The sequence below is a fragment of the Tachyglossus aculeatus genome, chromosome X1, assembly GCF_015852505.1.
Source record: "Tachyglossus aculeatus isolate mTacAcu1 chromosome X1, mTacAcu1.pri, whole genome shotgun sequence".
Taxonomy (NCBI): domain Eukaryota; kingdom Metazoa; phylum Chordata; class Mammalia; order Monotremata; family Tachyglossidae; genus Tachyglossus; species Tachyglossus aculeatus.
The window spans coordinates 114,145,431-114,171,694 of record NC_052101.1 but is presented as its reverse complement, the minus strand read 5'-3'; the positions used below and the strand labels follow the sequence as shown (position 1 = coordinate 114,171,694).

Below are 26,264 nucleotides of genomic sequence, written 5' to 3'. Positions count from 1 at the left end.
TACAGTACTCTTGCATACCATAAGCACTCAATAAATACCACTAAGTGATTGAATTGGTATCATCCCCATTTTCCAGATGAGGAAAATAAACTGAGGCTCAGACAGGCTAATTGACGTGCCCTAGTTCACCCAGCAGGCCAACCAATCAATTCTATTTTTTTGAGCACTTACCGTTGCAGAACACTGTACTAAGCACTTGGGAGAGTACAATAAAACAGAGTTGGGAGACACATACCCTGCCCACAATGAGTTTACAGTCTAGAGGCCAGCAACAGAGTTGAGATTAAAGCCCTCGTCTCCAGACTTTTGGGCCCATTCTCTTTCCACTGGGCCACACAGAGAAACAGTGTGGCCTAGTGAAAAGAGAACAGGGCCAGTACAGCACTCTGCATAGAGTAGACACCCAGGACAGTGCTCTGCATTTGGAACACACTCAGTAAAATGTCCTACAACCTCTAGGCACCCAATACAATCAATCATATTTATTTAGCACTTACAGTGTACAGAGCAATGAATTAAGCACTTGGCAGAGTACAACACAATATAATGGACACTTTCCCTGTCTACAGCAAGCTGCCAGTCTAGAGGAGGGTACACCACTCTGCAACCAGTAGACGCTTTACACACAGTTGGCATCCAGTATAGTACTCTGCACCCAGAAGGCAACCAGTACAGTACTCTGCCCACAGGAAGCACCCAATACAGTACTCTGCACATGGTAGACATCGAGTTAAGCCTCTGCACACTGTAGGCATCCAGTATATGTTCTGCACAATTATAATTGCAATAATAATGATGATATTTGTTAAACACTTACTATGTGCCAGGCACCGTACTAAGCACTGGGGTGGATACAAGTAAATCAAGTTGGACAGAGTCCCTGTCCCACAATAAATGCACTTGCCTGCTGTGGCACCTTGAGCGAGTCACTTCATTTCTCTGGGCCTGTTTCCTCATCTGCAAAATGGGGACTGAATACCGGTTCTCCCTCCTCCTTAGACTGCGAACCTCAGACGGCTGCCGTTGTTGCCACTGGAGGTGGATGGTGGAGTCTTGGGAAAAGGCAGCAAGTTGAGACAGGCAACTCAAAAAATGGAGAGCTCTGAGCAGGAGGAGGAGAGGTGACCCTCTCCACCAATGAAACAGAAAGCTGAGGAGGAGGAGATTAGACAAAACCATAAACCACTTATTAAACGTGTCTCTGGGTGGGGTCCCTTGTGATGATTCAATCCCAAACCAAAGAATCTCTTCCCTCAGGTAAGAGACACGATGGCTGCCTTCATGTCTACCTCCTTCCTCTTGGCAGTGCACTTCTCCACGTTCAACTCAGGTAAAGTTCCCTTGGGTCTTTTATTCTATCAGGAGCGGAGAAGTGACACTCGATCGGTCGCAACGGTTCCTCTCCCTAGGTTAAAACTCCGGATTGGGTGGGCTACTAAAGTGAACCAAATGGCAATGTGGAGAGAAGTTTTGCACATGAGTCTATGGTGGAAGGAACGGAGAGGAAGAAAAATGTTGCTGCCTGATACCTGCCTGTTTAGCCAAGTGTTAACTTAAAAGCTGATATCCTCTTGATCTGAGGTTCTGGGTCCTGGCCATAGGTGCCCGCTCCATGAGGCGATGGGGATGGTGCCCCCTCCTCCTGCCCCTCCCCCCACCGACCTCAGTTCCTAGTTGGGAATAATAATAATAATAATAATAATAATGATAATAAGAATAATAATAATAATGGCATTTATTAAGCGCTTACTATGTGCAAAGCACTATTCTAAGCACTGGGGAGGTTACAAGGTGATCAAGCTGTCCCACAGGGGGCTCACAGTCTTAATCCCCATTTTACAGATGAGGTAACTGAGGCATAGAGAAGTTAAGTGACTTGCCCAAAGTCACACAGCTGACAAGTGGCAGAGCTGGGATTTGAACCCATGACCTCTGACTCCAAAGCCCGTGCTCTTTCCACTGAGCCACACTGCTGAAGCTACTGTTCCCGCCCCCACAGCCAAGTAGGCTGGACTACCGGCCTTGTTCTCCGATGAGAAGCAGTATGGCCTAGTGGATAAAGCACGGCCCTGGGAGTCAGAAGGTCATGGGTTCTAATCCTGGCTCTGCCACTTGTCTGCTGTGTGACCTTAGGCAAGTCACTTCACTTCTCTGGGCCTCAGTTCCCTCATCTGTAAAATGGGGATTGAGACAGTGAGCTCTATGTGGACAGGGACTGTGTCCAACCTGATTAATTTGTATCTACCCTGGCACTTAGAACAGTGTTTGGCACATAGTAAGTGCTTAAAAAGTACCAAAATTATTATTATTATTATGAGACCCCAGAACTTCCAAGTGGAGCTGGAGAGAACCCAGATTGAGTCATTTGGACCGATCTCCCTGTCCCTCCCCAGTACTGCATTCACTTACCTCCGGCCTTTGATATTTGAAAACTCCTCACAGATTCAAGGCTCTCCCACCAGCTTGGCTCCCACTTACTTCTCCACTCCCTTCGCTCCCTCCACCCCGTCTTACATCTCCCAAGCAAACCTTCTAACCGTCCCTCCAACTGTCGTTACTCCCCAACCCCCCCTTCCCCCCCCCCTTCCCTTGCCTGGAACTCTTTCCCCCTCCAATCCACCAAACCACCACCCTCCCCTCCTTCGAAGCCACCTCTCCCAAAAGGCCTTCCCAGAATAATCCCCCACTCCCTGCTCATGTCACCCCAATGGCTACTCTTAGCACTGATGTGGTTATCTGTCTACTAATTTAATTGCCTATTTCTGTCTCGATTTCTGTCATAATCTGTATTGATTGTGTGTTCCCAAGTGCCCGGTACAGTGCTCTGCACATAGCAAGAGTCCAATATGGCACTCTACAGTGCCGTTAGATGTGCAATACAGGTGCTCCAGACATTGCAGGCCCTCAGTACAGTTCTGGGCACATAAGTAGGTGCCCAGGAAAGTGCTCAGCCCAGAGTAGGTGTTCATTACAGTGTTCTACACTCAAAGATGCTTAGTAAGGTGCTTGCACATGGTCATTAGTGATGATGATGATGATGATAAGGCTAATGATGAGGGCAGGGGCCATGTCCTATTCTCCCTGCATCACTCCTCTTTATACTTATGGTTCTTGTTAAGCACTTCCTATGTGCCAAGCACTTTCCTAAGCACTGGGATAGATACAAGTTAACCAGGTTGGACACAGTTCCTGTCCCATGTGGGGCCCACACTCTTAATCTCTTGAGAAGCAGTATGGCTTAGTGCAAAGAGCCCAGGCTTGGGAGTCAGAGGTCGTGGGTTCTAATCCTGGCTCAACCACTTGTCAGCTGTGTGACTTTGGGCAAGTCACTTAACTTATCTGTGCCTCAGTTACCTCATCTGCAAAAATGGGGATTAAGATTGTGAGCCCCACGTGGGACAACCTGATAACCTTGCATTTACCCTAGCGCTTAGAACAGTGCTTGGCACATAGTAAGTGCTTAACAAATACCATTATCATTATTATTATTATTAATCCCCATTTCCCAGATGAGGTAACTGTGGCACAGAGAAGAGAAGTGACTTGCCCAAGGTCACAACAGCAGATATGTGGCAGAGCCGGGATTAGAACCCAGGCCCTTCTGACTCCCAGGCCCGTGCTCTATCCACTACATCACACTGCTTCTCTTTATGCCCAGCATGGGGGCTCAGTCAACACTGAGTCACTGTGCTAGGTTCTTCACGTAAAACTCTTGCGTGCATTTTGCTGTGCCCCTATCCGCCTACTCACTCGCACTGTGGACTCCAGCAGGAACACGGCTGGCAGGGATAAGGGGGGGTGGGTGCCAACTGGGCAAACCACCATCGCTACAACCAATTCCTTCACGCAGGTTTTCGGTCCCGATGTACTTCTGTTGAAACACGTCGGGAGTCCCAGGGCCAAGGCTCAATCAGTCAGTCGTACTTGTTGAGCACTTACTGTGTGCAGAGCACTGTATTAAGTGCTTAAAGGAGGTTTGGAGTTTGAGCGTGGGGGCTCAATCCAACAGGCAATTCCATGGACACGGTTGAGGATAATAATGCAATAGGCAACTGGGAAGGGCTTCCAGAGGTCAATTTAAACACCATCCCATGAAAAAACCCCTCATGGATGTGAGCTCTGGGATTGGCAGCCCCAGGCAGACAGCCTTGAAGTTGGCTCTTGAGGGAGGTCAGCAGCGATGAAAAGTAGTTTCAGGGCAGGCCACAGAGGAGTGAGGTCGCTATAAACTGTGGGGCCTAGTGGAAAGAGCCTGGGTATGAGAGTCAGATAACCCGGGTTCTAATCCCTCCCCTCTGCCAGTTGTCTGCTGTGTGACCTTGGGCAAGTCACTTCACTTCTTTGTGCCTCAGTTTCCTCAACTGCAAAATGGGGATTCAATACCCGCTCTCCCTCCTACATAGATGGTGAGCCCTAAGTGGGACAGAGACTATGTCCAACCTGACTAATTTGTGTCTACCCCAATGCTTAGAACAGTGTTTGACACATAGTAAGTGCTTAACAAATACCATAAATAATAATAACAATAATAATAATAATAGAGGAATGGGAGGTGGCAGGGCTTGGGTCAGCTAGGTGGTCAACCAGGTGCTCCCTTTTCTCACCCCTCCCTCGACCCCACAGCCCTTGTGTACATAAGCCGTAATTGATTTATTTATATTTGTGTCTGTCTCCCCCTCTAAACTGAAAGCTCATTGTGGGCAGGGAACATGTACACCACCTCTGTTATAGCGTACTCTCCCAAGTGCTTAGTACAGTGCTCTACGCATAGTAAGTGCTCAATAAATACGATTGACTGATTGATCACAGTCCCCTAATAGTCTTCGGTCCCTGCCTCGATATCCTAACCCCAAACTAAAATGCCCTTCACTGTAAGGACATTTCCACCAGAGGTAATGGGAAAGGCAGTGTTGACTTTCCAGGGAAAATCTGAACCACTCATCTGTCTTTTTTAAAATGGTATTTATTAAGCACTTACTATGTGCCAGACACTGTACTAAGGGCTGGGATAGATACAAGCTAATCAGGTTGGACACAATCCCTGTCCCACATGAGGCTCACAGTCTTAATCCCCATTTTACAGATGAGGTAACTGAGGCACAGAGAAGTGAAGTGACTTGCCTGAGGTCACACCACAGACAAGTGGTGGAGCCAGGATTAGAACCTCGGTCTTCTGACTCCCAGGCCCATGCTCTTTCCACTAGGCCACAAAACAAAACCTGGACAAGGAATAAATAGAGCCCACAGTGAGAACCTCATTCCATGGGAAAACAAAGATCCCACCAGATTGTTTAGTCTTGTCTGTAATCTCCCCCTCAAGCCTGTGGGCAGGGATTGTGTCTACCCCCCAAGCGCTTAGTACAGTGCTCTGCATTCGGTAAGTCCTCAATAAATACCATTGATGGTTTACAACCCTATTATAAAGACTACCTGTTCCTCTGTTCATTCACACAGCAGAAACTGAAGGAATTTGCTAGAAAGCAGAGAAATTGTCCCCAGACAAGAAATTGGTCTTGAATTATTTATCAAATCATTTACTAAATCAACGAGCAAGGAACGGAAGGGGAGGGGTAACAAAACAAGTCTTCCACTCTCTCAATTTCCAAGGCCTTCTCTTGTTCCTACCTCAACCAATCAATGGTACTTAATCCTTTTGGTTTTCTCACAGAGTGCTTCCGACCATTCGTCCGGCACTATGAGCCGGTGACCTATGACCCAGCGGCCCTAGAGAAGGCAGTCCACAGGGCCCGGAGAGCAGCTGATGGGGACGAGGAGCCGATCCAGCTAGAATTCCCAGCATATCAGAGGTACATTATTCCCCAGGGAGGCAGGTCCGCGAGGGGCCCTCTGGCCTGTGATGTCACACCTTCAGCCCTACTGTCCTCCTTCCTCACCCTCCCTCCAGGAGCAGAGTCGGACGGGTGTGTTTTCCCCAGAAAGAGGCTCGTGTTCTCTTGGCCACATTATCCTCTTCACTTCCACCAGGATGAGTTTAAATTCCCCATGCCCCAAGCTGTGTTACCTCCTTCGGCAACCACCAACCTAATAAGAGAAGCAGCATGGCTCAGTGGAAAGAGCGCGGGCTTTGGAGTCAGAGGTCATGGGTTCAAATCCCGACTCTGACAGTTGTGAGCTGTGTGACTTTGGGCAAGTCACTTAACTTCTCTGTGCCCCAGTTACCTCATCTGTAAAATGGGGATGAACTGTGGGACAAACTGATCACCTTGTAACCTTGTAACCTCCCCAGCACTTAGAACAGTGCTTTGCACATAGTAAGCGCTTAACAAATAACATTATTATTATTATTATTAATTAGAAAGAATGCCTGCTTATTTTTCTCTTTTGATCAACATAGTGGGCGATGAATGATCAAGCCACAGAAAAGAGACATTTTCCCGGGGGGCAGAGAGAAAATGAGCTTAATTATTTGCTAAACTTATTGAGAGACAGAAAGAGGGGAGGGAATAATAAAACAAGGCTTTTTTATGGTATCTGTTAAGCACTTACTATGTGCCAGATACTATTCTAAGCGCAGGGGGGGAAACAAAGTAATCAGGTTGGATGCAGTCCATGACCCACATAGTGCTCTGCACTATGAAGTGACTTGCCCAAGGTCACAAGAGCAGAGAAGTGGCTGAGCCAGGATTAGAACCCAGGTCCTTCTGACTCCCAGGCCCATGTTCTATTCACTAGATCACTCTGCTTCTCTGACTTCCCATCTACCAAGCCCCGACAGCTTCCTCCCAACTGTTCCCATGCAGGCTCTGGCTGAAGATTCCAGACCATCCTCATCCTCCACATGAGCATTTATTAAGCACCTCCTCTGTGCCACGGTGCACTGTACTGGGTGTCTAGAGGCATCGTAATGACGACATTAAGCATCTCCCATCGGGAAGAGTGGGTGAGCCTCGGTCCTGAGATTTAGGGACAGAGAACCTGCACAGAGGAGTTGATGAGAGGGCTAGTGGCTTAGCCAGTGCCTCTTGCCCTCCCTCTTCCCTGCCAGGCAGCCGTGTGCCCGCTGGGGCACAGAGGGCGATGGGCAAGCAGGCAGGCAGGGATGCAGCACATAGTTAAGAGTATAAAAAAAGACCTTTGAACGCAGGACCCATTTATGGGTGAAGGGACAAGCATAGTGCCAACGTTGTGCCATGGGAACATAACCCAGCCGGCGTTGGCCTCGATAGCCACTGTGACCTTCCCCACCCACGCTAGGCAGCTCTTTTTCAGGATTCCTGCCGAGCCTGCACAACTCGTGGAACGTCAGGAACCTTCAGCATTGAGGGCATAGCTAGCCCCAACTGCCAGAATCGCGCCTAGAAGCCGGATCATCCAATTCCCAGAGCAGTGTTCCTTTTTTTTTAACAGTATTTGTTAAGCACTTACTATGCACCGGGCACTGTACTAAGCGCTGGGGTAGATACAAGATCATTAAATTGGACACAGTCCTGGTCCCACATGGGGCTCCCAGTCTTAATCACCATTTTACAGATGAGGTGACTGAGGCCCAGAGAAGTGAAGTGACTTGCCTAAGGTCAGCCAGCAGAGAAGTGACATTAGACAAGCTGGGATTAGAACGGTCCTTCTGACCCCAGGGCCATGCTCTATGCACTAAGCCACACTGCTTCTCCTCTCTTTCCACTGAACCAACAGCAAAGAACACATAATGGGAGTTAAAGATATGGTCTCTGCCCTTACAAACACTTACAATCTAATGCGATTGTTTTATGGATAGACCTGCCCATGCCCCTGGAATGGGATGTGCAGGGAGAGAAAATGGCAACAAGGAGCTCTGGTCAAAACACAACTCAGAGGTCACTTCTGCAAGTGACCAGGGCCTCTGGCACGGGACCAGCCCCAGAACTCACCCCTGGGGTCTGTCCCAGAGGTTCCCTCTGGACCTGCAAGACTCAGGAGCTTAATCAAGTCAGCACAAAGCAGACCCCAGCTAGCTCTCTGACCCCCTCCCATCCCCAAAATAACACTCCAAGCAGAAGTGTTTGACCCAACAATCTCACAAGAAACTCAGAAGAGTTTCCAGCCACTATTATGCTGGGGCTGGGATAAGCCCAATCAATCAATCAATCATGCTTATTGGGCGCTTACTGTGTGCCCAGTCCACAGTGAGCTTACAGTCTACAGGGGGAGGCAGACATGAATATAAATGACTAAATTACGGATATGTACATAAGGGCTGCACGGCTGAGGGAGGGGTGAATAAAGGGTACAAATCTGAATGCAAGGGCGACACAGAAGGGAATGAGAGAAGACGAAATGAAGGCTTAGTTGGGGAAGGCCTCTTGGAGCTCATGTGCCCTCAGGCCTAGGCACAGGCTTGGGATCAATCAGACAGGACCCAGATTTCTGGCCCGAGTTCGACTGTCCCGCTGCCAAACCCCTGATCTCCCTTTCTGCCGAAACTGAGGGAGATGGAGGGGCTGACATATTTTCCTCATTTTCCAGGGTGTTTCGACTCAGCCTGAGGCGCAACCGTGAGGCTCTCTCTGACGACTTTGAGCTCATCAGCATGGGAACCACGGAGCCCTTTGATGCGTCTTTCCTCTATTCAGGGGAGCTGCGAGGTACCGTGCTATGTGTGTCTGGGACCAGAGAGGAGCTCCTGCCTGCAAGGGGCAGCGGCCAGGGGCTGCGGGGAGTGGGAAGACAGTGGTTTGAAGCTCCTTGCATTCCAAGATTTATAATTTCAGGACTAGAACACACACACACAGACTGGCCGGGGATTCTGTCCATTCGGTCAGTCCTGCCAGATCGGGAGCTCATTGCAGGTGCAGCCCATGCCTGCCCCATCTGCCTTTCCAGCCAGAAGCTCCCTGAGGGCAGAGACACATCTGTAAGGGGGAACCACCAGCATCTAGCAGAGCTGGGCCTTGGTGACCATCCCAGCTGACTGTCCTCTGAGGGGTGGCCAAAAGGAAGAGCCCCCTGGATTCTTCCCATTACTTTCTTCCTGTGGAACAGATGAACCGGGCTCTTCCTGCCACGGCTCCGTAATCCGCGGTGTCTTTGAGGGTTTCATCCGCACCCAAAATGGCACTTACTACGTGGAGCCCGCGGAACAGTCCATGGGCAACCAGATGGTGCCAACTCCATCCCTCATCTACCACCAGAGGGATATCGGTGAGTTTTTCTCAGGTTTCCCATGTCGCTGCTCGGCTCTCTCCCGCCCCAGAGAGGGGCTCCCAAACTCTTCACCTGTCCCGCTCACATTTCCCATGACCACAGGTCCCCGTTCTCCCCGACCCCCACCCCCAGCCAGCGTCTATACGTGCTGTTTAGGCCCCATGGGCACCTGCATGCTGAAGATCGTTTTGGAGGCCTCAAGTCCCCCCTGCCCCAGCCCCGCCAACCCAGATTTCCCCTGAGGGCTCCCAGAAAAGTTGTAGGAAGGAGAGTCGACTGGTCTTCCATTTTTTGCAGCCCAGCCACCCTCTTTCTTCGGAGCACCCTGTCAGATTTCTTTTGGGCTTGGGATTCCTTGACCCAGCTCAGATCCCTTAGTCCAAATTGGTTTGGATCACCCGCCCCCGGACAGGGCAGAACTACTGACAGGGTGCCATTCTTCATGGTAGGGAACCCCCTTCGTAAACATCTCCTGCCAGAAGTCTCCAGGCCAAAGTGCCAACTCACCTACCCAGCGGCCCCTCTCAGCTTTGCCCAGCGATGGTGCCTCTGGCTGGACTGGGAACCCATGCACATGAACACTTAGAGCTACCTAATAATAATAATAATAATAACAATAATAATGGTACTTGTTAAGCACTTACTTTGTGCCAAGCACCTTTCTAAGCACTGGAAATGATAAAAGTTAATCAGGCTGGACACATTTCCTGTCCCACATGGGGCTCACAGTTTTAATCCCCATTTTCCAGATGAGGTAACTGAGGCCGAGAGAAGTTAAGTGACTTGCCCAAGGTCACAACAGCAGACAAGTGGCGGAGCCGGTATCAGAACCTAAATCCTTCTGACTCGCAGCCCCGTGCTCTATCCATTAAGCCATGCTATTTCTATGCTCCAATCTGGGACTCCTCAGGGTTTTTAGCTTCCTCTTCACTTCCCTCTACACCCCTACATGCACGCAATACGTTCCCAAACTCCGCCTTATTCACCATCCCTGAGGGGCCCGACTCTCTGCCCTAGTTCTCCAGGGAAAGAGAGTTTGTGGCTTTACTGGAGTTGAAGGGTCCACACCTTATCCCCACCCCACTCTGGGGAATAACACGGTCCACGAGCCTTTCACCTTTTCCACTTGTGCGGTAGATTATTCCCGGTTGCAAGACTTGCGGTTTCCTTTTTTGATGCTGACGATGAGTCCGACCTTGGAGACTCTCCAGACAGAGCCAGAGTTGGAGGTAAGCTCTCCCGCTGGCTGGGGTGCAGAAGAAATTAATCAATGGTATTTATTGAGCGCTGGCTGTGCATAGAGCACCGTACTAAGCAGTTAGCACTGTACTAAGAAATCCAGTGAATGAGCCTCTAGTTTACCTTGAAAGTATCCCATCTTCTCTCTGGCTTGTTCTGTGACCCACATGATTTGATCTGCCCCAACCACTGCCTGATGGCATTTATCGAGCACTTACTGTGTGCAGGATGTTGTACCAAGTGCTCAGGAGAGTACGCTATAATTGAGTTGGTAGACATGAGCCCTGCCCAAAAGGAGTTTACAGTCTAGGGTAGATATATTTTCAGGTATCTGCTTAAAATCCAAAATGTTCTTTTAACCAGGAGTCTAGGTCACTTCTCTGATTAAGGCTTTAGTCAGACCTGCTTACGGGGTAACACAATAAGTGCTTAACAAATACCACAATTATTATTACTATAATGTGCTCAGTAAATACCACTGATTGATAATGGTAGAAGCAGTGTGGTTTAGTGGAAAGAGCACGGGCTTGGGAGTCAAAGGTCATGGGTTCTAATCCCAGCTTTGCCACCTATCAGCTGTGTGACTTTGGGCAAGTCACTGTACTTCTCTGTGCCTCAGTTACCTCATCTGAAAAATGGGGAGTAAGACTATGAGCCCGCCGTGGGACAACCTGATCACCTTGTAACCTCCCCAGCACTTAGAACAGTGCTTTGCACATAGTAAGTGCTTAATAAATGCCATTATTAGTAGTAGTAGTAGTAAGTGCTTAAATACCATCATTATTATTATTATAGGAAATTGTCTGTATCTCTTTAGCTGACCTTGTCTTCCCCTCAGCAGGAAGCTGGCCCAAGGCAGAAACGCAGTCTTGATTACTCCAAGACATCCTGCCTTATGCATTTCAAGGCCGACTACTTGTTCTACAAGAGGTTTGGGAGCTTGGAAATGGTGGTGGCTCAGGTGAGAGAAAACTGGGTGGTTCCCAAGATAATGTCAGGGAAAGAAAGGTGGGGTCTCTTTGGACCAGCATCCCAATCAGGGTCAGTGTCCCCCGCTTCCAAATGTATTGTGGGGGGGGAGGGGTCACACCTGCAGGAATTTGTATCTGATCCTAACACCCAGCAGGAGGCTGGACAACTAGAAGCAAAATAGATTTGGACAGATCCATGAATGAGCGGTCCCTAAGGGGTCACCAGAGAGGTAAGTGAGGGGTGTCGGATGGTCCACCACTAACCACAAGGATGAGGGTCCAGGAGGGTAGCTGACATATTGTGCTCTCCCAAGTGTTTAGTGCAGTGCTCTTAGTACAGTGCTCTGCTCACAATAAGCGCTCAATAAATACGATTGAAAAGAATGAATGAATTTCTTCCAAAAGCCCCAGAGCCACTATCAGAGACAGTGTCCAGGGCTGTGTGGACCACAGACCTGAGACAGAATGGCCTAGCCCAGGACCTGATGATTTTGAAAGCCAGCCAGACAAAGTCTTCCCTTTCCTCAGCCCGCTAATGGAGCAGAGGAGGAAGTTCCTTCCATCCCCCTACCCTGATGCTTCTCCCCTTAACCCCACAGGTGGCCAACTATGTGAGAGCCGTGAATGCCATATACGAAAGCACCAACTTTGCCGGGATACGACACATAGAGTTCAAAGTGAAAACCTTACACGTGAGAGCGAGGTCTCCCCACCCTGTCCCCGCCACCCCCCGGGGACAGACAGGGAATAATAATAATAATAATAATAGTATTTGTTAAGTGCTTACTATGTGCCAAGCACTGTTCTAAGCACTGGGGTAGATACAAAGTAATCAGGTTGTCCCACATGGGGCTCACAGTTTTAATCCCCATTTTACAGATGAGATAACTGAGGTACAGAGAAGTGCAGTGACTTGCCCAAAGTCTCACAGCTGATAAGTGGAAGAAGGGAGGGAGGGGCTGATGCTACCACTGGGATGGAGAGCAGTGAACCCACAGCAGAGCTTCCTTCAAGGGTAGGGCAGGGTAGCCCCGACCAAGTGAGATGGGACTAGGAGGGTTGAAGGTGCAGGAGGCGTGGGGGGTTGGGAGAGGTCTTCCTTTGGGCTGGGGGAGCCTCTGGAATCAGCTGCTACATGTGGTTGGCATTGGGGGAAGAGCCAAAAGTGGGGGTTCCTGTCCATTGCAGTGGAGGAGAAATTGAGTGTGTGGGGGAGGTCTTTCCTGGTCATTAAGCTCACTTTGGGCAGGGAAAGTGTCTACCAACTCTGTTGTCCTCAGCCAAGCATTTAGTACGGTACTGTGCACACAGTAAGCATTCAATAAATACTGTGGATTGACTGACTCGAGTCCAGCAAGCATCCAATGCTTAACAGGTATGCCCATGCTGCAGCAAGCTAAAGGGATAGAAGACACTGTAAGCTTGTTATGGGCAGGGAACATGTCCTCTAATTCTGTTGTACTGTCCCCTCCCAAGCACTTAGTACAGAGCTCTGCACAAAGTAAGCGCTCAATAAATACCACTGATTTATTGACCAGAGGAAGAGATTGAAAGGGAGGTAGGAGGGAGAAATGGAAGGGAGAAGCAGTAGGTGTGGTGGACAGAGCACAGGCCTGGGAGTCAGAAGGTCATGGGTTCTAATCCTGAATCCTCCATTTGTCTGCTGTGTGACCTTGGGCAAGTCACTCTTCCGGGCCTCAGATCCCTCATCTGGAAAATGGGGACTGAAACTGGGAGCCCCATGTGGGACAGGGACCATGTCCAACCCGATTTGCTTGTATCCACCCCAGTGCTTATTACAGTTCCTGGCACACAGAAAGCGCTTAATACCACAATTATTATTATTAAGGGAGCTGTTATCGGCCACTTTTCTGCAGGTTGTCCAGGAAGAGGATGCCACTGGGCCCACCCACTCACCCTTCATTGGCCCCGAAAAGCTGCTGATGCTGCATGCACGCACCAACTGGGATGGGTACTGCTTGGCATACCTGCTAACCGACCGGGACTACAGCGGAATCCTGGGGATCGCATTCAACGGGCAGCCCGGTCAGCCTGAGGAAGGGAGGGGCCAGGCCCTGGGCTGGGGGGCAGGGGTGGGACGACAAGGGCAAGAAAAGACACAGTCCCCACCCTCACAGAGCTGACAATCAGATGGGGGAAGACAGGACAATCCCAGAACAAGACAGACAAGATAACCAAAGTCACTGGTGACCAAGAAAGAGAACCTATCTGATCCTCTCATGCCCAGGCAGGCCCCTAATGATAATCATCACAATTATAATAATGGTATTTGTTAAGAACTTACTATGTGCCAAGCACTGTTCTAAGCACTGGGGGAGATTCAAGGTAATCAGGTTGAACACAGTCCCTGTCCCACATTTTACAGAAGGCTTGACCCCCATTTTACAGATGAGGTAACTGAGGCACAGAGAAGTGAAGTGACTTTGGGCAAGTCATTCAACTTCTCTGTGCCTCGGTTTCCTTTCCCAAGTGACTTTCCCAAGGTCACACAGCAGACATGTGGCAAAGCCAGAATTAGAACCCACGTCCTCTGACTCCCGGGCCCGTGCTCTTTCCACTAGGCCACGCTGCTTCTCTACCCATAGAGGGATCAGTGCTATTAGAATGGTCAGAGCCAGCTAGAGTTAATCTGGGAAGCCTACCTGGGGGGTGGGGGGTTTTAGTCGAGTTTGTACCCAGATGAGGAACGTGGCTTGGTAGAGAGGAGTGGGGAAGTCACTTCACCTTTGGTAGGGGGTGATGGCCCAGACGAAGGCTTGGAAGGCCTGAGATTTTTGGCCAATGCAGGAGTGAGCTCAGTCCCAAATGGGGGCCCCCTATCCTTACCTCCTTCGTTGACCTTTGGCTAGCAAGTGGGCAAGGAAGAGAGGGAGAAAGAGCGAGCAAGACAGAGAAGGGTCTGGGAAGAGAATCCATGGAATTGCTTTTGAACAAGGAATGTGCATTAAGTGCTTAGTCCAGTGCTCTGCACACAGTAAGCATTCAATAAATATCATTGATTGATTAATTGACTGATGGGCTCGGGGAAGCCAAGTTCCAGAGCTGGTTCCCCAGACTGGCTCTCCTTCCTTCCAGCTCCTCTGGGCGGTTCCTCAAGGTTAGGGGGGCTTACCTGATGCCTCCTCTCCCACAGGGGACTTGGGCGGTATCTGCTCCCGATACAGGATGTTCCAGGGTACACTGAGGTCACTGAACAGCGGACTGATCACCCTGCAGAAATACGGCCAGTACTTACCTCCCCGCATCGTCCACCTGACCCTGGCTCACGAACTCGGTCACAGCCTAGGAGCCCAAGTGAGTCCAGCCTGGCAGATGAGAACAGGTTACCTTGCCACTCTCACTAATTTCTCCCATCTGGGCGAGTGCCTATCTGCAAGGCTATAACATGATCTAATAAAGACGGGGTAAGAGGAAGGAGGATTTGGGGAAACATCTGAAAAAAAAAACCCAAATCTATGGACGGGCAACTGGTAATTGCCCATGCTGCTTGACGGGAACATGGAGTGGGGTAATAGCAAATGAGGGGAGGGAGAGCAGGATGTACCTTGATACCTGGGCCAATTGAACCTTCAGAAGCCTCTGTGAGAGCTGTTCATGCCGCTCAGGGGGAAAAATATTCAATCAATCAATCGTATTTATTGAGCATTTACTGTGTGCAGAGCACCGAACTAAGCGCTTGGGAGAGCACAATATAATAGAATTAGCACATATGTTTCCTGCCCACAACGAGCTTACAGAGGAGGAGACAGACATTGAAATAAATTACAGATGGGAGAAGTGGCAGAGTATAAGAATATGTACATAAGTGCTGTGAGGTTAAGGGCGAGGTGACCAATCAATCATATTTACTGAGTGCTTTGTGTGTGCAGAACAATCAATCAATCAATCGTATTTATTGAGCGCTTACTATGTGCAGAGCACTGTACTAAGCGCTTGGGAAGTACAAATTGGCATCACATAGAGACAGTCCCTACCCAACAGTGGGCTCACAGTCTAAACACTGTACTAAGCGCATGGGAGAGGACAATATAACGGTGATTATCAAAGTGGATAATTGGAAGTGGCTTCTGTATGGACAGACTCAACTCAGATTAGTTTTGGGGTGGCCTGGGACATTTCCCCACAACACTGAGGTACATGTCTTTCTACTTTACTATTTCCCCTATTTGTCATTTATTTTAATGTCTGTCTCCCCCTGTAAACTCTAAGGTTCCTTGGTTTTTTTTGTTGGGTTTTTTTTCCCCTTGTGGGCAGGGATTGTGTCTACCAACTCTATTGTACTGAGCACTTTCCCAAGTGCACTCAGTATGGTGTTCAGCACACAGTAGGGGCTCAGTAAACACCACTGAGTGAAATTGAATGAATGATTGGCAGCAGGCAGATGGGGGAGGAAGAGCATTGGCCCAGTCGAAAGAGTAGAGACCGCAGGTTGACTCCTGAGGAAGAAGCCCTGGCCTAGTGGAAAGAGCAGAAATAGCGGGCTAACTTCTCACTCAGCAGCAGGAGTATCTGTTGAACACCTACTGATAGCCCTCTAATAATAATAGTCGTTGTTAAGCACTTTCTATATGTCAAGCACTGTGGTAGAGACAAGATAATCAGGTCCCACATGAGACAAGTAGCGGGGAGAACAGATATTGAATCTCCATTTTACAGATGGGGGAACTGAGGCCCAGAGCAGTGAAGTGACTTGTCCAAGGTCACACAGCAGGCAAGTGGCAGACGGGATTAGAACCCAGGTCCTCTGACTCTCAGGCCCAGGCTCTTTCCACTAGTCATGCTGCTTCTCAGAATGCGAAGTACTGAACTAACCACCTTCTATGTGTGGAATCCTGTATTGGGTACCCACTGTATGCAGGGTCCTGAACTAAGTATTTTCTGGGGCAGAGCGCTGCACTTGGCACTTACTTTTGTAGTAATAATGGTATTTATTGAGTGCCATTAGGTACAAGGGGTGGTACTAAGCACTTGGCCAGGAACAACAAAAAGAAGTGACAAGTTCCCTGCCCACAAAGAGTTTACAAGCTAACTAGGGAAAAAGAAAGAAATCCAGAGGATTGTACTGGGGCCCACCAAGCATAAATCCCTAAACTAGACGTATAAAGACAGTCCCTGCCCTGGAGGAGCTTACAGTTTCATACGGGAGACAAGTGGATACAAACTGCCAAATGCACAATCGGCAAAAGAGCAAGAGCATTGACACATGTGCTTAATAAAAGTGCTCTGCACACGGTAAGCACCCGATAAGTACCATTGGCGGATCGATGCAAATGCAAAAAACAAAAGTAGGCAAATAATCAATAGATTGATATACACAATCAGATCGCCCAGAAAGTGGGGATCAAGAAAGGAAGCGAGGGCATTCTAGGCAGGGGTTCCCCTGCTGCCCATCTCCTCTCCATCCGCAGGCGTCTGTATGTGTACAGACCTCTGGCCTTTAGTGTATAATAATAATAATAATGTTGGTATTTGTTAAGCGCTTACTGTGTGCCAAGCACTGTTCTAAGCACTGGGATAGATACAGGGTAACCAGGTTGTCCCACATGGGGCTCACAGTTTTAATCCCCATTTTACAGATGAGGTAACTGAGGCACAGAAAAGTTAAGTGACTTGCCCAAAGTCACACAGCAGATAAGTGGCAGAGCCGGGATTAGAACCCATGACCTCCGACTTCCAAGCCCGGGCTTTTTCCACTGATGTCTCCCCAACTAAAGCGTAAGCTCCTTGAGGGCAGGGATCGTGTCTACCGACTGTTGTACTGTACTATCCCAAGTACCCTGCACAGTGATGGATTTATTGGGGAGCTGGAGAGGGGCAGGGGCTGGCAAAGGGGGTGTGGGTGCGTGCATGTGTGGGTGTGTTTTGGGGGAAGCATTATTTTCATAATGCACTGGCACTGTCGTTCCAGCATGACGAAAGTGAGGAGTGCGCGGGCTACGACGTGGACACCACCAGGGGAAACTATCTGATGTTTGGCCAGGCCACGGACGGCGAGCAGCCCAACAATGACCGCTTCTCCCCGTGCAGCACCACCTTCATCGGCAAGATCCTGCGTGCCAAGAAGGACCAGTGTTTCGTGGGTATGCAGGGACCCACATTCAGGAATCCCACCCAGTCGGCACCTCTGATCTCATTCCCCGAAGAACACGAGGGGAGCGGTGTGGTCTAGTGGAAAGAGCCCAGGCCTGGGAGTCAGAAGACTTGGGTTCTAATCTCCCGCTCTGCGACGTGCCTGCTGTGTGACCTTGGGCAAGTCACTTCACTTCTCTGAGCCTCAGTTCCCACGTCCGTAAAATGGGGGTTCGATACCCGTTCTCTTTCCTACTTGGATCATGACCTGATTATCCTGCATCATCCCCAGTGCTTAGAGCAATGCTTGACATATAGTTAGTGCTTAACAAATAACACAATAACAGCAATCTTTTCTCTGAGACCCACCACAGCCTACTGCGCTAGCCAAAGTAGAACCCGACCTGCCGTGACTTGTGCTTATAATTGTGGTGTGTGTTAAGAACTTATGTGCCAGGTATTATACTAACTGTAGGGGTAGATGCAGTAAATACAGATCGGACACAGTCCCTGTCCCACATGGGGCTCACAGTCTAAGTAGGAGGGAGGACAGGTATTGAATTCCTATTTTACAGATGAGGAAACTCAAGCCCAGAGAAGTGAAGTGACTTGTCCAAGGTCACACAGCAGGGAAGTGACAGAGACAGAATTGGAATCCAGATCCTCTGACTCCTGGGCCTGGGCTCTTGCCACTACGTCACGCTGCTTATTTTTGCCATCCCCACTAGAATAGACTGGACGCCTACGGGGTAGAGTATAGTACTGGGTACTTGGGGCTCACCCAGAAGTAAAATAACACACCTTCCCTACCTTCAAGAGCTCACAGTATAAACAAGTTGACATAAATTGCTCTTCCCCCACTAGAGCATAAGCTCCTTGAGGGCTCTCCCAAGCATGCAGTATTAGGCTCTTCACACAGTAGTTGTTCAATAAATACTACAGATTAACACCCATAGCTTAAAAAGATGGAAGAGTGTATATAAATGGAGAAGTATATATAACCAAAGTCGCACCAAACCCAACCCATACCTGGAGCTCATCTCCAACACTGAGGTTTGGCTGAAAGAAGCGTTGGAGAGGCTGGGAGGGTTATTGGTCTTGAGATCTCTAGTTCTTCTAGGACAGGCTAGGGAACCAGAGGTCAGAGGCAAGGGGATAGGCTAGATGACCTCTCCTATGGGCCCCCGTGGGAGGGCGGTCGGGGGAGAGGAGAAGGGGGGAGGGAAAGGGGTTTCTTGGCCCACTTGCACAGAGGAGACTCCCACCCCGTCCCCACCACAGAAACCGACCGGCCCATCTGTGGAAACCGCATCGTAGACCCAGGGGAGGAGTGCGATGTGGGCGCCGACCCCACCGACCTCTGCTGCTACCCAGCCGGCGAGTCAGCCGGTCGCCAGTGCCAGCTGAAGCCAGGAGCGCAATGCAGGTCCAAGCTGGGGCCCAGGGAGGGCAGAAGTGGAGAGGGGACGTAGCCGGGGCCACCAAGAACCTCCAGGGCCAGGACGCATGAGGGGTTTTAGAGCGCTAGCCACCCCAGGACCCCCCCCCTCCGTCTACACAGCTAGCTCTCCCTCAAGTCCCCCCTGAGACCTGAAGCCAGAAGGGCCCGATTCTCATTATGAGTTAGGGTGGAAAGGGATTTTAGCAAGAAGGACAGGTCTGGGAAAGGTGGGGCGTGCAGGCCGCCCAGAACCTCCTGGGTCTCCTCCGAGCTGGGAGTCTGGGCCGGACGGCCATTGGGGCAGGAACAGCAGCTTCATCACCACCCCTAGCTGAAAACTGAGGGGGTGGGGGAAGGGGAGGACACCCGACGGCCCTCATGTCTTTCATGAGGAACTCAATTTCCAGTCCGACCCATCCCCATCCCTTCTGAGCGCTGCTTTACAGGCTCTGATTGGGGATGTGGGCATCCCTTCGGCATCTAGTCCAAGCCAGGGCCCGTGTTGTGACCACGCCTGCACCCACCACCCAGCTGGCCAACTGTGTCAAGAGGAAACAGACTGCACCCAAGAGAGCACCTGCCCGGGAAGCACTGCTGCCTGTCCAGACCCCTCCCCAAAAGAAGACTTCACCCCCTGCAGCCTGGGCACCCAGCTCTGCCTTGGTGGGGTGAGTGGAACCCAGAGTTCCTGCATTGGGGACTAGAGGGAAAGCCATGATACCTTCCCGCAGCACCTTCATATCCAATATCTCATAGTCCCCTCACAAAATCCCCGTGACAGAGGAAGGAGCGGGTATCATCGCCCGCATTTGACAGAGGAGAAAACTGAAGCCTGGAGAGGTTTAGTGACTTGCTTGAGATCACCCAGTTGGGTCTCCCCACAGACTGTCAGTCAGTCAAATGAATTGTACTTATTGAGCCCTTACTGTGTGCAGAGCACTGTACTAAGCACTTGGAAGAGTAGAATATAACAATGAACAGATTCCCTGCCTTCAATGAGCTTAAAGTTTAGAGGGGGAGACAGATATTAATACAAATAAGTAAATTACAGATATAAACATAAGTGCTGTGGGGCTAGGAGGGGGGATGAATAAAGGGAGCAAGTCAGGGCAATGCAGAAGGGAATGGGAGAAGAGGGAAGGAGGCCTTAGGGAAGGCCTCTTGGAGGAGATGTGCCTTCAATAAGGCTTTTGAAGGAGGAGAGAGTAACTGTCTGCCAGATATGAGGAGGGAGGACGTTCCAGGGCAGAGGCAGGATGTGGATGAGGTTGGCGGTGAGAGATACGAGACCGAGATATAATAAGGAGGGTGGCACTAGGAGAGCAAAGTGTGCGGGTTGGGTTATAGCAGAAGAGTAGTGAGGTGAGGTAGGAGGGAGCCGGGTGCTTTTTTAAAAATATTTGTTAAGTGCTTACTATGTGCTAGGCACTGTTCTAAGCCCTGGGGTAGATAAAAGTTTATTACATTGGACACAGTCCCTGTCCCACATGGAGCTCACAGTCATAATCCCCATTTTACAGATGAGGTAACTGAGGCCCATAGAAGTGACTTGCCCAAGGTCACCCAGCAGACAAGTGGTAGAGCCAGGACTAGAACCCAGGTCTTTCTGACTCCCAGGCCCGTGCTCTATCCTCTAGGCAATACTGCTCCTCCTCATTCTGGACAAAAGGGTGCCCTTCCTGTCAATCAATCATCTTTATTGAGTGCCTACTGTGCACAGAGCACTGTACTAAAAAGCTTGGGAAAGGCAATAGTGTTTAAAGACCCCATCCTTTCCTTAAAGGCCTCAAGGGATGGAGACCCCCATCCACTCCCCAAATCAAATGCTCCAGTGTTTCATCCCCTCGGCTAGTCAGGAAGTCTTTCTTTATGACCGACCACAACCTCTCCTGCTGTAGTTTCCATCCCATATCCCCTGGTCCAGTCCTCAAAAAGATGTAGGGCAGCTGGATTGGGGTTTTTTTTTGGGGGGGGGGGGGGGGGTTCTTCTGGTATTTGCATTCATTCAATCGTATTTATTGAGCGCTTACTGTGTACACAGCACTGTACTAAGCACTTGGGAAGTACAAGTTGGCAACATATAGAGACATTCTCTACCCAGCAATGGGCTCACACTTACATGCCAGGCACTATACTAAGGGTTGGGGTAGACACAAGCTAATCAGGTTGGACACAGTCCATGCCCCACATGTGGCTCACAGTCTTAATCCCCATTTTACAGATGAGGAAACTGAGGCCCAGAGAAATTAAGTGACTTGCCCAAGTTCACACAGCAGAAAAGTGGCTGAGCCAGGATTAGAATCCAGGTCCTTCTGACTCCCAGGCCCATGCTCTATCCCCTAGGCCATGCTGGTTCCCTAGGGAAATCCCTTGAGAAACTGGAAGACAGACAGTAATTCAATCCCCTCATCCTCTCTTATTTGGGCCAGACACCCCCCAATGCCCTTCTAAGTTTCCACAGCTCTCCCCTGACCTCTCCAGAAGTTTCACATCCTGTTGGAGAGAGTACAGATCTGAAGAGTCCTGAGACCTGAGTTCTAGTTCCTGCTCTGAAACCTCAGACAAGTTGCTTACCTTCTCTGGTCTTTGGTTTCCTCATTAGTGCAATGGGGAGAGTAATATCCATCTTGCTCTACTTCAAAGTGAAGTTGAGAGGATAAAATGAGGTAATTGAGGTTAAGTGGTTTGTGAAATAAGTGCCCTTCAAATTTGAGGTGTCATTATTAAATCATTATGCCTGATGTCCTCTATGTAGGATGCCAGTAAAGGACAGCCTGAGAAAGAAGTTGACTTTTCCAGCTTCCCCTACCAACAGATAGTAGAGGGGGTCAGGAGACTTCCTTCTAAAAAAATTCTCCCCAGGCTTATAACTAGGGGCAAGTAGACAGACCACACACTTGGCTTCTCTAATGCCAGCTTCCTCACTGGACCGCGATCTCATCTATCTTGCTGCCAACCTCTCACCCACATCCTCACTCTGGCCTTGAATGCCCTCCCTCCTCATATATGACAATTATTCTCCCCTCTTCAAAGCCTTACTGAAGGCACATCTCCACAAGGCCTTCCTTAAGCCCTTTTCCTCTTCTTCAACCCCCTTCTGCATCGTCCTGACTCACTCCCTTATTCATCTCCCCTTCAAGCCCCACAGCACTTATGTACATACTTGTAATTTACTTATTTATATTAGTGTCTGACTCTCTTCACCGTAAGCTCGTTGTGGGCAGGGAATGTGTCTTCTTTGTTATCATATACTCTCCCAAGGGCTGAGCACAGTGCTCTGCAACCCAGTAAGCACTCAATAAGTACGACTGACTGGCTGACTTCACCCTGAAGCTGATGAAACTGCCAGAGTGCAGTGTACATAGGTCACCAGACGCAACGGGTTAAGGGCAGGGACCAGACCTTGGTTCATGACCCTAAGGTAGGCCAGGCCTTCTTCCTTGCTGGCTAAACCCCCAAGGGCTAAAAGCTAAATTAAGTATTGATGGGGCCAGAGCTGAGCAGCTGTAGTGAGTGGCCTCGAGTTGCATAACCCATCCATCTCCTGACTCCTAGCAAGAACAGCCCAGAAAGCAGTCAGATCAGTTCTCCCCACCCCCTGATCTTATGACTTAAGGACAGCAAAGGAAAGGGGGCTGGGGTAGGAGGAGAGTGGGAGGGTGAAGTGATTGAAGCCTTGTTCCTGTACCTACAGCGCTGCCATGGCTCCCTCTGCCTCCCGCACAGCCTGGAACAATGTGACTGTGCCAGCAGCTCCATGCGTGAGAAGTGCCACCTCTGCTGCCAGCATCCAGGTATACTGAGTCTTGGCCCCCTCTACCTCTCTTCCCCAGGAGGGGCACAATGGAAGATAGAGAAGCAGCGTGGCTCAGTGGAAAGAGCACGGGCTTCGGAGTCAGAGGTCATGGGTTCTAATCCCTGCTCCACTGCTTATCAGCTGTGTGACTTTGGGCAAGTCACTTAACTTCTCAGTTCCCTCATCTGTAAAATTGCTTAGAATAGTGGTCAGCACATAGTAAGCGCTTAACAAACACCATCATTATTATTATAACTCTTGGTAGACAAAAGGGGGACAAGAGAGATTTGACCAAATAAGGGACCGTTTGGATGACGTCAACCAGGTTGTCCCTTTGGGGTTCAACCCCCTGGATGGGGCTCGGAAAGGCCACTCCTTGGGTCCAGTAGGGACCCCAACCCAAGGTATTGGGGCAGGGAATTGGGAAGGGGCTGGGGGGGGGGGGGGGGCGCCCTTTTTCCTTCCAGGGGCAACTAAACCAGCAAGGTTCAATTCTGGCTGTCTGGAGAAGCCCCAGCACCACAGTCCCAGTCCCATGACCTTCCACCACCTCCCCTCCCCCAGGGAAGCCCCACACCTGTGCCAGCACCACCTCATCTGTCCTGGAAGCCGAATTCAACGGCAGCCGGATCCCGCTGGCTCCCGGCACGCCCTGCTGGGACCGCAGCGGCTACTGCGACCGGCTCCACGTCTGCCGGCTGGTGGATGAAGACGGGCCCCTCGCTCGAGTCAAAAATGCCATCGTGGGCTTTGTTGAGCTGGAGGACGCAGCTGCCTGGATGAAGGTCGGGATCGATGGGGAGGCTTTGTCCTCCTGCCCCACTCTGCCATCCCGGCCTCAGCATGTCAATTGAAATGCGTCTAATGCTTTGTAAATAGCTACTTCAGCTGAGGAAGTAGAATCTCAACAGTAGAGTGCTCCATGCTCCCTCATTTGAGCTGCTTTACTCCCCTGAGCAACTCCTACTGAACGGTTACTTAAAAAAAAAAGGGATAGAGTCAAGCACATCTATGTTTTGGGCACTGCACAGCTGTCAACTCTTAGGTATCCACACACATAAGGACAGCCTAGCGGAAAGGGCATGGGCTCTAATCTTGGCTCTGCCGCTTGTCTGCTGGGTGACCTTAGGCAAGTCACTTCACTTCTCTGGGCCTCAGTTCCCTCATCTGTAAAACGGGGATTCGATACCTGTCCCCCCTCACGGTTAGACTGTGAGCCCTGTATGGGACAGGGACAACCTAGAACAGTGCTCGACACATAGTAAGCACTTAAATACTATCATTATCTTGAAAAGGTATAGTATGGGGAATACAAAACAGATACATTTAAAAAAAAGAAAGCAAGGCATGCACCTAGGAACCCAATCTGAACAGTTGGGCCCAGTTTGGGCCACTTTTGCAAACTGCAGGTCCTACAATGTGGGAGATCAGAGAGAAGGCACACTTGCTGCTGAGGAGAGGGATTTGGGTGGGCTAAACTGTAAACTCGTTTCTGTCAACCCACTGCGGATAATCCAGAGTGGATCTTCCTCATGCCAACAGTACAACTGAGCAGTGGCTCTTTCTGTGTCCATCTCGATTTGATTGTATCCACCCTAGCGCTTAATATAGTGCCTGACAAAATGAGCATTTCAAGGCCGTCATTATGGTCATGTGAGGTCTACTGGGACTTTCTATGGGTGAGGGCTGCAGGTGCCACATTCTGACATTGGGGCTTCTCCTTTCAGACTCGCTGGTGGGCAATCCTCCTGGGCATCCTGACCCTAGCAGCCCTGATGGCGGGCACCATCTTCCTCTTTGGAAGGACCCTGGACAGTGAGGCAGGTAAGAAACCAGGTTCCCGGCTGAAGAAAAACTCCCAAATGTGTGTGTTGGGGGGAAGAGTAACGACAGTCACAAACTGGGGGATAGACACAGAAGGGCACAGAAACATGCGGGAGACTGACACCTGTAGGCATCCCCAGATGCCCTCCAAGGGGGCCCCGGCCTAGATCCCCCTCCACCCCACACCGGAGCCTGGCACGACCACATGATTTTTCCTTTCCCATCCCAGGCCCGGAAACAAAGAGCAGCTCTGCAGAGCCTGCTGAGCCAGATCCTGGGCCAAGCGTCACCACATTCTGGCAGCGGGAGATCTACATTCATACCTGTGTGGAGCAAGAGACTATCATAGAGCTGACAGGGGGAACCCACTGAGACCACCCCAGACCCCCAAAGTCCCACAACTTTCCAGACCACCCTCCCTTAAAACCCAGAGTACACACCTTTCCCCAGGGAATCCAGCCGGGTCCCTGCTTCCCGGGGAAAGCGGGGAGACTGGGAGCCCCACGTGGGACAAGGCCTGTATCTGAATCGATTACCTTGACCTACCCCCATGTTCAGTATGGTTGGCCCAGTCAGAGCTCAATACAATTATTAAGAATGTCTGAGGCTATCACACTCACCGATGGGCAGCAGTCCAGCTAGCTGAATCCCTCCCCAAAAGCGATCAATGCCCCCATCTGACAGCCTTGGCAAGCCAGAAGGTATTATGGATCTTGGCCCTTAGCTCACTTTGCCTGTGGGGGATCTGCACACCCCTTCTGGGGTGATGACAGACCAGGTGACAGCTGGAAAGGCCCAGTGCTATTTGGGGTGAATACCGAGGGGCTGCGTAACTTTGGGCTCTGTTGGGAGGGCGAAGATTTCTTGGAGTTGGGCACTGAAGCAATTCCAATATCGCCAACCTAAGCCTCACGTCCACCGTGCTCCAAGGATTGCTCTGGGCAAAGGGAATGCCACCCAACCCATCTTGACCTCTGCTCACTTCAACCTCCTCTGGAGCAGCCAGAACGGAATCCGGAGATTCTGTGGAACCACTGAGGAGAAAGTAAAGGCAGATTTTATGGCTGGGAGTATAAATGGAGGTAGGGAGAACGCTCTGTGCTCAACCCTGGCAGCAGACTAACAGCTGGTAATACTATCCCAGCAGACAAGGAAAGGGGGTGTGAAGAGATTCCCGGAAGAGCAGTTCATATTGGGTCTCTAGAGGGAAAGCTAGAGGGGTTGGGTGGTGCGTCCCTAGGCATGAGGACGGCTATCCAGGAGGAGTTCCATGTGGGACAAGGCCTGCGTCTGAACCGATTATCTTGTACCTACCCCCGTGCTCAGTAGAGGTGGGACACAAGAGCCCAGTCAGAGCTCAAATACAATTATTAAGAATGTTTGAGGCTATTTGACTCACCGGAGGGTAGCAGACCAGCCAGCTGATGGTTCTGACAGCTGACAACCATCACATGGTTCCTCTAACCTGGAGGCTTCTGAGTTTGTCTATCCCCTCTGAGCTTGACCTCTTTTCATCTCCCCCCACCCCCACCATAAGCATTTTCACACTAGAAATCTCATTCTGCTCTCACTGCAGCCCCATGAAATACGAAGAGGCAGGTCTCGCTGCCGTTTCTTTCACAGAGGAAGCCCAGAGAGATTGGGTGATTTGTCTGAGTGAACCAGAACACATTTCAGAGTTAGAGCCCAACCCCGGAAACTGGCATCTCTCCACCAGTGGCAACTGTGATCCCAATGCAAGGGAGCTCAACCAGCCCTCCCC

At 50.2% G+C, this 26,264-nt stretch overlaps 1 protein-coding gene across 1 annotated transcript; it reads left to right on the top strand.

The window, feature by feature from the left end:
* The first annotated feature begins 1,269 nt into the window (after positions 1-1,269).
* On the top strand, positions 1,270-24,874 carry LOC119949916 (disintegrin and metalloproteinase domain-containing protein 10-like). The gene is made up of 18 exons (XM_038771770.1): positions 1,270-1,330; positions 5,669-5,807; positions 8,464-8,582; positions 8,769-8,891; positions 8,980-9,138; positions 9,274-9,342; positions 10,279-10,370; positions 11,222-11,341; positions 11,951-12,043; positions 13,229-13,397; positions 14,506-14,666; positions 17,281-17,452; positions 18,723-18,867; positions 19,367-19,550; positions 22,577-22,676; positions 23,243-23,463; positions 24,406-24,502; positions 24,732-24,874. The coding sequence occupies exons 1-18, from the start codon at positions 1,270-1,272 to the stop codon at positions 24,872-24,874; spliced, it is 2,367 nt and encodes a 788-aa protein (XP_038627698.1).
* Positions 24,875-26,264: the final 1,390 nt, after the last annotated feature.